This window comes from Rattus rattus, chromosome 5 (genome assembly GCF_011064425.1).
Source record: "Rattus rattus isolate New Zealand chromosome 5, Rrattus_CSIRO_v1, whole genome shotgun sequence".
Lineage (NCBI taxonomy): Eukaryota > Metazoa > Chordata > Mammalia > Rodentia > Muridae > Rattus > Rattus rattus.
Genome location: NC_046158.1, coordinates 16,500,111 through 16,512,416, shown reverse-complemented (window position 1 = coordinate 16,512,416; position 12,306 = coordinate 16,500,111). Strand labels below are relative to the sequence as shown.

Here is a 12,306-nt window from a genome sequence, read left to right as displayed (position 1 = left end):
TCCTGAGATCTTAAGCTAGGCTCCAGTTTCAGAAGAGGAGACTTAAATAGCTACAGAAAGGATCTCACAAAGCTTTTATGCAGTGTATGAGGAAGAGGATGACAAGGGACCTTGAGAAGAATGAAGAGGAGACTCACCTTGGGCTAGGGAAATAGCTTATAGAAAAGGCTGAGCAACTCTGGTTACTGGACTGTCACCACCAGGGGGCACAGTGAGAACAGGCTTCTGAATGCCTCTGTTCTCCTCAGCATCTCCTGTGCCTCTGGCCCCTGGGCATGTTTGGCTCTGGGTTTTGTTTCTGTTTTCCTGCTTGTGTAGGTGTTGTTCCTTATACTGGGTATGCTCCAGACCCACCCCCACTCAAGTCTTCATTGCCAAAATTAGAACAGGAAAGAGTAAGAATTTCTTCTAAGGCTAATTTCTTCTAAGGCTTGAAACATCAGAGAACACCGCCATTAAGAGTGATATTCCCTCATAATTCCCTCATAATTCCAGAAGTTTTAAGCCCCCTTTCCCCTCAGCAGCCTCTTCTCACCAGATCCTCTCACTGTGCCCTCTTCCCTCCCCGACCTCAGCTTTTTGTTGGTCTCAACCCTACCCCTTTATAAGAAGTTAAGTGAAACTGGATATCTGTGGTCAAGGGCAAGAGGCCTACTACCAAGGAATACCCTCTGTCTGGCTGACGGAAGTGACTCTGTCCCTGCCCGTGCCCCCAGGTATGCTGTGACACAGGCAGAACTGTTTGCTCTGCTTTGCCGCCTGGCCGATGAGTTGCTCTTTAGGCAGATTGCCTGGATCAAGAAGCTGCCTTTCTTCTGCGAGCTCTCAATCAAGGATTACACGTGCCTCCTGAGCTCCACGTGGCAGGAGTTAATCCTGCTCTCGTCCCTCACAGTTTACAGCAAGCAGATCTTTGGAGAGCTGGCTGATGTCACTGCCAAGTACTCACCCTCTGATGAAGAACTGCACAGGTGAGAGCAGCTGACTGGGGAGGCTATCTGGAGCAACCAAGCCACCATCCTCCCTGTGAGGCAAGGCTGCCTAGCCTCCAAAGGAGAAGCATTAAAAGTGCTGCAGACCTAAATTGTAACCCTTACCCTGTCACATCCTAGCTTTGTGTCGTCAGCCAGTCACAGGTTCTACACGGATAGACTAGGTGGTACAGTCAGCCCCTCTCCCATACGGTCAGACTCACAGGGTGCTGAGCTGTTGCTTTGAATGTTTATTACATTAGTAGAATGGTCTATCTGGGGAAAAACAAAAATCTGAATTCCCTCCTTAAGTGACTTGGGAGTCATCTTGGTATCAGTTGCAGGCAGTTTTATGTCACTGATTCTTTCTCACAGCATGGGTAGCATGGGTGCCCTTGTACTTGTCTAGGATGGCAAAGTTGAAGTTCACGGAGTCCAGCCCTTAAGGGTTTAGATTTCAGTCTGCAGCCTAGCCCTGAGCGTGTTTCACAGCTTTGTACCCTGCCCTTACAGCCTGCCTGACTGCGTAGGCTCCACTGTGGCACCTGAGGTGCAGTGAGGTGATGTTAGGGGTAGGGCTAAGCCAGGCGGGCTCCTGGCTCTTGATTGCTTTACGGTTCTCTTCTAGCTGACCAATATCCTCTAACAAACTCCTTCTCTAGAACAACTCTTTTCCTCCATGCTGTTTCCACAACCTGTCCAAATGCCTACTTTACTCACTTTGTTTGAAGATCTAGGGAGGATGAGACCCTTGATTTCTGTTCCCCAAATTAAGACAAGTATTTCTTTTTTTTTTTTTTTTTTAAGATTTATTTATTTATCATTATATATAAGTACACTGTAGCTGTCTTCAGATACACCGGAAGAGAGCATCGGATCTCTTTACAGATGGTTGTGAGCCACCATGTGGTTGCTGGGAATTGAACTCATGACCTCTGGAAGAACAGTCGGGTGCTCTTAACTGCTGAGCCATCTCTCCAGCCCCAAGACAAGTATTTCTTTCAATAACTTCCCTGGTTTATTAGTTTATTCATATGGAATGCCTTACATAGCTTAGTTCACATTTGAATACACATTACAATAAACCACTGCTTTTGGACAGTTTAAATAGTAGAAGTTATATGACTTAAATGTACCCAAAACAAGGATAAATGAAATACAGAGAATATAAAATGCCAGTTTCTATAATTCTCTTCACAGGTTGGGGGTGCATCAGTTCTTACCATCCTATATATTGTATAAAAACAAGGACAACACTTAAGGAGGGAGCAAAGCTTCAAGGCCTTTAGGAGCTCTGTGCACAGCTGAGTGGGAATCTGGGAACCGACTCTCTCCTTTGCTTTTTAAGCATTGCCTTGCTCACTGTCTTAAGGGTGCACCTATCTGACAGTTTGTCCTATAAATAGCCTATAGCCTCTAATTCATTGTTTCTATCAGATTTCTGACTCTAACTCATAACTTTGAATTGAAAAGCTGTTCGGATAGCAGTAAGCCTGCTGTAATATTGGTTTAAAGATTTGTCCTCAGAGAGCCCAGCCTCCTTATTTGCCTGGTATCTACTAGCTCTTCCTGGGACTGACTACTTGTAGCAGCAGCAGCAGCAGTAGTAGCAGCAGCAGTAGCAGCAGCAGCAGCAGCAGTAGTAGCAGCAGCAGCAGTAGTAGCAGCAGCAGTAGTAGTAGCAGCAGCAGCAGCAGGAGCAGCAGTAGTAGCAGCAGTAGTAGCAGTAGCAGCAGCAGCAGCAATAGCAGCAGTAGAAGAATCAACCTCTAAGTTCTGCTCCCTAAAGCATGAATGGTTTTCCAGGCAGATACTCTGCAAGTATTACATGTGTTGGGAGTTGTTGAGGGTAAGGCTTCTAGGAACACAGACCATGTAGATAAAGGGTCTGTCTTTCATTCCTTTTTCTCTCGTTCTTTCCCTTTCTTAAATGTCTAATTCCATAGATTTAAACCACAGGGTCTTACAGGTACTATGTAAGTGCTCAACCATTGAGATGATATCCCCAACCTCTTGACATATGCTATATAAGTGCTCTGTTATTGAGATAACATCCCCAACCCCTTCTCATTTATTTTGAGATAAGATCTCACTAAATTTCCCAGGCAGACTGCAAACTTAGAATTCTCCTGCCTCAATCTTCTGAGTACCACACCTAGCTTAGACATGCTTTAAGTTCCAATTCTTATTTTATAGTAGCAGATACAATCTATAATGCAAGGTCATATTGAATGGATTTCAGAGGGTATAAGGACTATTCACACACTGACTAAGGAAAGAGGGCTATACTTCCTGTACTTGGCTTGCCACAAGAACAGACAATTAAGCTGCATTTTGAAGTGAGAATTTTCTAAGTACAATATAGAGGGCAGTGTGAAAGCAGGAGACTAAAAGAACTCCTATAAGAGCTGGGATGTGGTGGCTCATGTCTTATTCCCAGACCTAGGCAGAGGTAGGCAAATCTCTGAGTTCAAGGTTAGCCTGCTCTACAAAGCAAGTTCCACAGCAGCCAAGAATGCACAGTAAGACCCTGCCTGGAGACAGGAAGGAAGGAAGGAAGGGAGGAAGGAAGGAAGCAAACAAGCAAGCAAACAAGCAAGCAAGCATCACCTAGAAATAATATTAGATGACTATGTGTAAGGCTTCAAAATCAGGACACAGAAAACCGAGGGAAGAGAAGTGAATGGAGACAAAGGTACAGACAAGGCAGTTCACAGAGATGCACTTGAAAACATGTATACCTGTAATGCTACTTTTGGAAATGGAGGATGGAGTGGTGGTGGTGGTGGTGGTGGTGGTGGTGGTGGTGGTGGTGGTGGTGGTGGTTTGAGAGTTGTTTTTGTTGTTCATTTGTTTGTTTATTTGTCTTTCGAGACAGGGTTTCTCTGTGTAGCAGACTGGCTGTCCTGGAACTCCCACTGCAGACCAGGCTGCCTCAAACTCACAAAGATACTCATTCCTGCCCCTGTCTCCTGAGTTTTGGGATTAAAGATATGCACCACCACCTTGTTTGGTTTTTTGTTTTTTGTTTTGTTTTTGTTTGCTTTTTTTTTTAATAAGACCTTGGATTTGATGTGTTAGACAGGTTTCGTGTGGTGTGGGCAAGACTAGAGCATGGCTGAGTGAGAGACTACTCTGTATCCATGGAGAGGAAATAGAGGCAGGATGACACAGCAGTGACTTGGGAAATAGGGATCAGTGATGTGGCTTTGGCAGGACTCTGTGAGTAGGGAAAGTTGTAGGCCCAAGCTGTCTTAGCTAGGACGAAGCCTCTGGGAAGAACACGGTAGGAGATGAGCCATTCTGTGTTGGCTTGGTGTCTGAGTTGCTTACATGGAGGACCAGGAGGTCATCAGATCTGGAAGTTGAACATCTGGGGTCAGGTTAATCACTGCCAAGCATCCCGTTTCTGCTAAAATTCCAGGGCGAGGAGTCTAATTGGCCATAGCTCTTTCCTATTTTGCTGTTCTACTCCCACTCCCCCAGGCAGCCTTTGCTTCTTCATAGCTCCTGAGTGTGAGTGCCTGCTGTCAGGAAAAGGCTTCCCAGATGATGCACGGCCAGCTCCTTTTCTCAATACTGAATCAAGTTTATGGTGCCTATTCCTCATCAGACTGTTATCAGACACGGAGGTGGACAAATGTGATTTAAAGCAGATTGTAGCACCAGCCAGTGACTGCTCCTAGCCCTAATCAACACCCTCTCACTCCCTGGAGAAGACACTTTGGACTTTAATGGGCACTTTTGACTCGTTCTCTAGCTGGGGAAACACAGCCTTTTTGCTCCTTTTTACAGAATGACAGCCACAGAGACTCTGAGTATGTAACAACCAACAGAGTTTGTTACACCAATTTTATTATTGTCTTACTTACCTGATTGTTGCATCCTTGCCACCATGCTATGAGATTGGCAGATATATAACATTGAGTTTCAGAGAGAAGAAAATGCAAGGCTACAAAGGAAGAAACAGATGAAAATTGCTACACAGGCCTGCTGTGCTCCAAAGCCAGAGCTCGCCACCATTACATGTACCAAGTTCTTAGGGGGAATGATTTCCTAGTGTCTCTTGGGGCTGTAATCTGACTTGTATGTGTACGAAGGTGGCAGTTCTTAAAGACCGCAGCTGATGGCTGCTGCTGGGAGGCGCGTTTAGATGAGTGGGGAAGAGCTGGTCCCTCTGCCCCTGAGCAGGATATAACTCACACAGTGTCAGCTTCAGTTGCTGACTGAATGGTTCAGTGGTTTGGGGGATCCTGGCAGGAATGTTTTCCTTGCCCTAGAATGCTTGTGTGATAGGAACCTAGGAGAAGAATGGGTGTGTTTGTCTGGCTTTATGGCTTTGAATGCTGATAATTTGTAGACAGGGAATACAGGGGCATCAGGACTGTGGAGTGGGGGGCAGATGTGGAGGAGGAATGGCTGGAAGAGAAAGCAGGCCCGTGGAACAGAGAACAACTTTGTTTATCAAAGGGTGGGATGCGGGTGTGGAGGAAAGCTTTGCAGCCAAGCTGTGGAGACGGAGTGGGACTGCTGGGCTGGCTGCCAATCCCAGCCACTGCCAAGGGACTGTGATGGCGACTGCTTGTAAGATACTTGGAAACGGGGGATGTACTAGTCCCAAGAGAAAGGACAGATCTTGGACATATATACAGGTCCAAACACTTGAGGACTCCTTTGTGTCCCTTAAGTCAAGATAGCGAGGAAAAGGGTTGGCACTGCCAGCCCAGGGTCTGGATGATAGCCACACACCTGCAGACCCCACCGTGCAATAGTGAGCGCTTGGAGCGAGAGCTGGCTGATTAAGGGACAGAGCATTATTATTTGTGCTTGCTGCATTGCTCGGCTAGTTACCAGACGGATGTCAACAGCATTCTACCCGCCTTCCTTGTTATGCCCCACCTTAGCTTATCCCCACCCTACTACTCCATGCAGACAGCATAGGAAATCAGCAGTAAAACCCCTTTTCTCTCTCAACAACTTAAGTAGCCAGCAAGTACTATTATAAGGAGTGGTCTTCACCCCCAGGCACACTACTTCCTACGAGATTCATCATCAAGCAAGTGGCACAGAAGTGCCTGGCACCTCCTAGGGCCAGGCCTTAGGATGAGATGCCATTATGGTTTCTCATGAGAGAGCATACGGCAGCCTTTCCCAGGTAGCACAGAAGAACTTGACAGGATTGGGGCAGATGGTACAGCCCTAGGAAAACCCCTGTGCTTGGAATTCAAAAGCCCTGGCTCGCTCTTACTATGCTACTTTGGGAGAGTCATACAGAAGTGTGTGGTTCGTCTCACAGTTATCAGGAAAATGCCTGTGAAAGGGCCTTTCTTTATGTTAGGAGCAGTCAGTGGCTGCTCTGAACCTTCATTCCCACACAGGAACAAAGGAGATTTTGACTAATACACTTTTTTTAATTGGGAGGATGAGGCTATATATATAATGCTAAAAGTACCCAGCATTCAACATGTAGTAGAATGGCTGGTTAAGGGTTTTAGAGTGGATACTCAAAAAGAATTTGTTTGTTAATCAGCCTGGGACAGTAGTAATAAAGTCATAAAGGCCATTGGATTAGAACAGTGAGGAACTTGAATTAGTCATCACAGCTTACAGCCGCTTATATAGCAAACTGAGAGTCTCCTTGCTTTGTCGGCATGTCTGGGCCTCTTTACCTAAACATTCTCTATCCCCAGGGTCCCCAAAGTAGAAAGTGTGGCCAGATTTGGTCCTGACTGCTAGAGCCCAGCTTCCTAAACTATTTGTCACATCCCTGCATGAGGCTGTGTAACTGAATGTGAGGGCATTACTAAAAGATTTTTAAACCTTCAACAAGTAGACATTATTTCAAAATCAAACTCCCTGTGTATCCTTGATGTCTCCCTGTGAGCGCTGTACCTCTGGCGGCCCATGAGCATGTTGCTCAGAGCTTCCCTCATGCCTAGCTTCTAAACGCTCGTTTGATAGCACATTGATAGCACACGCCCTCATTCATAAGTATTGCCAGAGATACCTTGGCTTAGATCCCACACTACTATAGTTTTTGCTCTTCGAGAAACAAGATGGCTTAGTTATGGGAAACGAAGACTGAGTATCCTCCTAATCATTCTTCATTGTTTTAAGTGTCAAATTAGATGTTTTTAGATTATGCAAAGTTTTATTTTAGCCAGGTATGGTAGAACATGTCTTGAAACCTTAGCATTTAGAGGACAGAGTCAGAAGAACTGAGAGTTTGAAGGCCATCTTCACCACACACCGAGATCAAAGCCAGCCTGGGCTATATAAGACCTTTCTTTTCTTTTTTTTTTTTAAGTTTGCTGTTTGAGTTTCTAACTTGAAATTAATTTTGAAAAAAATGTTAAATTCATTTGACTTGGAATTAGGGCATAATTTTTAACAATTTATGAAATAACCCTAAATATACTTCTGCCACTTCATACCTAAACCATTGATGGCTGTAAGATCAAGATATCAAGTAAGCCAGATGTGTTAGAACATTCATTTAATCCCCAAACTCAGGAGGCAGAAATGAGCAGGACTGAATTTGAGACCATCCTGTTTTATGTAGTGAGTTCTAAACCAGCCAGGGTCTAGAAACTTGGTCTCAAAAAAAAAAAAAAAAAATTAACTCTGAAAACTTTGGTTCATGTCCTGCAGTGTCATCTACACGAAGCAATTTAATTCTTCATAAAAATAACAAGCATGTCTATCTCCTTTGTATTCAACATGGATTTTTATCTTTAACAAATGGTAAGATTACATGCCAAAGAATTGTCTTAAATTTATTAGGACTAGAGAAAAGCACTTTCTAGGGTGAAGTACTTATAGCATGAGGACCTCTAGTTCAGTTATCTGTACTCATGAGAAAACCCGGGAATGTCTGTAGCCACAGCACTGAATGAGAGCAGAGACAGGCAAGTCCCTAGAGTTTGCTAGCCAGCTAGTCTAGCCAAATTAGTGAGATTTGGACTTCAATTAGAGACTAGTATCCCTAAAAAATAAGGTGGAGAACAATAGTGAAATGCACAGTGTCAACCTTGGGCTCCTTATGTATCCCTTACATACCCACACACACACACACACACACACACACACACACACACACCTTACACACACAGCACCACATACACCAATACATAAAAAGAATAGAAATAAGATGAATTCCACTATGGTTTATTATTAGTATTATTAGATTTGTATACCTGTTTTATTACCTGTGTATCTGGAGACCTGTAAGAATTTATCAGGCAAGAAGAAGTCATGTGTAAATAGTTCAAGAAGCCTGTCTGTTCTGCATGAGCCAACTACCCTGGATACTAGAAGAGCCTTGGGAAGCTAGTCCAGGTTCCAGGTTCTCATCCCACCACTAGCTAGATGTGTTTTGGTGGGCCAATCCCCTCTCGGCTGTTGAACTTGAGTTTCTCGGCTGTATGTTGCTAGTGATTGTTTCACCCAGCTCTTAGGGTTGAGAATGCACAGAAGGTGCCCAGCACAAAGCCTCTTGTGGTATAAAGACTCAGCAAGTGTTTCCTTCTACCCTGGGCTGAAGTCAGGAATGCCAGAAGATGTTTTTATTGTATATAATCTCAGCCTTGCTAGAAACAGGGAATTAGACAAACATAATTGGAAGCGTTTTCCACATTGTGGCTGAGGCTCTCAGAGAGTCGCCATGGCAGCTGTCATTGATACTGCAGACTGCATCTCCACAAAAGCTGTCTCTTAATATTGTCACATCCCTCCTCTTTCTACCCCAGAGCTCCTTCAGCTCTTGTTAGCATAACCAGGCAAACATTTTGCAGAGGAAGCCCTAAAAGCTTACAAGGGTCAAATGACTCCCAGAATCTCACAGCTGTATGTGGTAGAGTTGCATTCGAACCTGGTGTTACTTGACTGTCTGACCTTGGAAACAGCAATTTACATAATCTATACTGGCTGCTATACAAAGCGTGGATTTCCCCATGGGTTCCCTCTCCCGCAAGTGGAGCTTCTTTCCTATCATAGATAACATCTGTGTGGCCTTCCAGGCCTTTGCTTGTATCCAAGGTAAAAACCTGTATCTGTTCTCCAGATTTAGTGATGAAGGGATGGAGGTGATTGAACGACTCATCTACCTGTATCACAAGTTCCATCAGCTAAAGGTCAGCAATGAGGAGTACGCATGCATGAAAGCAATTAACTTCCTGAATCAAGGTGAGTCGGTGGGAGGGCAAGAGCAGTGGTTTGTTTTATGTATTTATTTTTGCCAGTAAGCATTTGCCCTTCTGTATCACATACACAACTCCCAATCCCCCTACCCCCACTTCCCACCCCTAGGACTGTCACAGAATCTGTCACACCATGTGACCATCAGTCTTGGAAGGCCTACATTTCCCCTAGTCATGGCCCTGCTACTCTACAGTACAAGGAATTCTTAGTTTTGTTTTTTTTTTGTTTTGTGTTTTTTTTTTTTTGTTTTTTTTTTGAAATCTAAATGCCACAATCTCTATAACTCACAGAGGAAGGAAGAGGATTCACTTTGTTTAGTCAGTTTTAATGCATTTAAACACAGACACCAAGGACAGAACATGCGTCATTTAAAATATGTACAAGTTTACTAGCAACTGAAGAGCAGGGTGACTGATGAGACTGCTGGAGATAAGGCTGGTTGACAGGCTGACCATGGCTCTCATGTCCCAGGGAAGAGTGGTGGTACACAGACCTCCATGTGCACATGAAGCCCGCTCTTCCATCAGAGGAGTCCAGTGATTTATAGGCATATTGCCAACAAGTGGCATGTGATAGTTACTGGTAACTGGCCTGTGAGAGAAAATTGGTGTTCTTTTATAAAAAGTAGCATACAAATGCCCCACTCCCAGAGTGGACCTGAGAGATTTTGTTCCTGTAGCTTTAAAAGTGCTCTGTTTTCCAATCTGGGGACTTTTCATCGGGCCTTCCTTTCTACCACTATTCCCCACTCAACCTTGCAGTGCTGTATAAACCTACTGCTACTGTCTGTATTCCATCGAGCATTTATCAGGCGACCTACATGCCTTCTCCAACCAAGCCCTATACCATGTGGTAAGGATATTGCAGAGGTTGGGGGAAGGAGAAAGATAAAACCCAGGCCAACCCTCAGGTCCCTGAAAAATCCACATTCCAGTAACACTCAACACATTAATTGTACTATAAATGGGATAAGATTGGTAGAACTTCTTAGAGGAGGAAAAATGTGTGTAGACCCCAAAGATTTAGTATACTTTACATGCAGAATGCTTTATTCATTTCCTGTACTTTAGACGTGTGTGTGTGTACATCAAGACAGAATAGTAAGAACACAGGGGGATTGGAGATGATACGTGTCAGGCTCCAGACAACCTCTGCTTCAAAGATGCTCAGAAGGGTTATGGGTAAGGAGGTAGTCACTTGTTCACACTTGCTGGTGCCTGTCTTGTGCCACCATACCCTTTATTAAGATCTTAGCACTCTAGGGTACTGGCAAAGGGCTGTCTTTTACATATTTTTCCTTTTCTATCTTTATTTTCCCTCATCTGGATCTTAGTTTCTCCACATTAGAAAAAGAAAAATCTTTGTTATGACCGTATTTAACAATGTCTCATTTTTTACAAATCTGATTTCCACCCCCTCATTCCTTAGCTGATTTTTTTGTTTTTATTTTTTTCAGATATCAGGGGTCTGAGCAGTGCCTCACAGCTGGAACAACTGAACAAGCGGTATTGGTACATTTGTCAGGATTTCACTGAATATAAATATACACATCAGCCAAACCGCTTTCCTGATCTGATGATGTGCTTGCCAGAGATCCGATACATCGCAGGTAATGTTCTGGGTCCAGGCTTCCATCCTCCCTTGCTTCTCCAAGCTTGTGAAGGGATTGAGAAGAGCAGTGCTCATGGGATGCTCACTCTAGGCTGTCACCAAATGTAGACAGTACCCTTGCCCTCAGATACGTTCTGTTGTAAAAGGAAGTCAGTGTCTCATTTTAGGAAAGAGAAACTGGCATTTCCCAGGCTCCTGGGCTGTGCAGGTAATGTGGATGAGGAAAAGCAAGCTGTGTCCAGTCTGTCCTGAACTTTGTTTTTTTCAGAAATAATTTTATTCAAACAACCTTTTTTAAGATTTATTTATTTTATGTATGTGAGTACACCGTCACTCTCTTCAGACACACCAGAAGAGGGCATCAGATCCCATTATAGGTGGTTGTGAGCCACCATGTGGTTGCTGGGAATTGAACTCAGGACCTCTGGAAGAGCAGCCAGTGCTCTTAACCTCTGAGTCATCTCTCCAGCCCTGAACTGTACACTTGTAGATAATGAGTTTTATATGGGAATTATATGACAACTTTTAAAGACTTTATTTCATAGGATTGCACAAACTCTTTCCAGGGCCACATACAGTGGTGCCTTTAAGCTTTCGTGTGTTGCATGTTGTGTTGGTGGCCTTGCTCCCTCTGCTGAGCTGACAGTGATAGGTCTGTTTCAGTACATAACCTTGGCTCCTTGTTGTTGCTTTATGACATTTAATGAGGACTCTTGGTTTTGTTGTCCAGCACTCACTGGGAATATGTTTATACTGGGGTTTGTTTGTTTGTTTGTTTGTTTGTTTGTATTTTCCAGTAAAATTTAACAGCACAACTTTTAAAGGAAAACATGTCAGTCTGACAGGTTTTTTTCTTCTCTATTTCTTGAGCCACAGAGCAGTCTGGCAGATGTAGTCTGGACCTGGCAGTATTTTCAGTCACCCGGAAAGCTTTTGAAACACAACAGTGTTTAGTAGGTGGCATCTGCAGACATTCTGACTTAACTGGTATGGGGTGCAGGCCCAGCCCCAGCATTTAGTGCCCTCAGGGTGAGGCTGAGGTGCTGGCAGGGAGAACTGCAGCCTGGGTACTTTGATGGCCGTGTTTGTGGACTGACAGCTCTGAGAAGTTTGTCAGTGAAAAAAAGTCTGTCAAACTTTTTTTTTTTTTTTTCCCCCGGAGCTGAGGACCGAACCCAGGGCCTTCCGCTTGCTAGGCAAGCGCTCTACCACTGAGCTAAATCCCCAACCCTCCTGTCAAACTTTTTATCTCCAGACTTTTCAAATGTATTGGGCCCTGTAGTTCTTCCCCTTGCTTCCCTAGTACTTTTATTAATCACTTACTCTGTTTTGAAGAGTAATGTTTTATAGAATGCTAGAGAGTTGGTAGGAAGCAAGTTTCCTGCAGTCTTTTAGCTGTGAAAAGCTCAGTAGGACCCCCTCTCCATTTCAGCTGTAAAATGCGAGTGGGGTATGGGGGTAAAAGACAATTACAGACAGGAACATTGAGTCTGAATGAGACACTGCATAAAACTGACTGGCACAG

At 44.1% G+C, this 12,306-nt stretch overlaps 1 protein-coding gene across 4 annotated transcripts in view; it reads left to right on the top strand.

Moving 5' to 3' along the window:
- Nucleotides 1-12,306, top strand: part of Nr6a1 (nuclear receptor subfamily 6 group A member 1) — a 183,570-nt gene that overhangs the window by 166,437 nt on the left and 4,827 nt on the right. For all 4 annotated transcript variants that reach the window (XM_032903232.1, XM_032903231.1, XM_032903230.1 and 1 more), the window contains 3 exons: nt 717-971; nt 9,034-9,155; nt 10,627-10,779. In XM_032903232.1, coding sequence (XP_032759123.1) covers nt 717-971; nt 9,034-9,155; nt 10,627-10,779 — 530 coding nt within the window. The remainder of the gene's footprint in view (nt 1-716; nt 972-9,033; nt 9,156-10,626; nt 10,780-12,306) is intronic.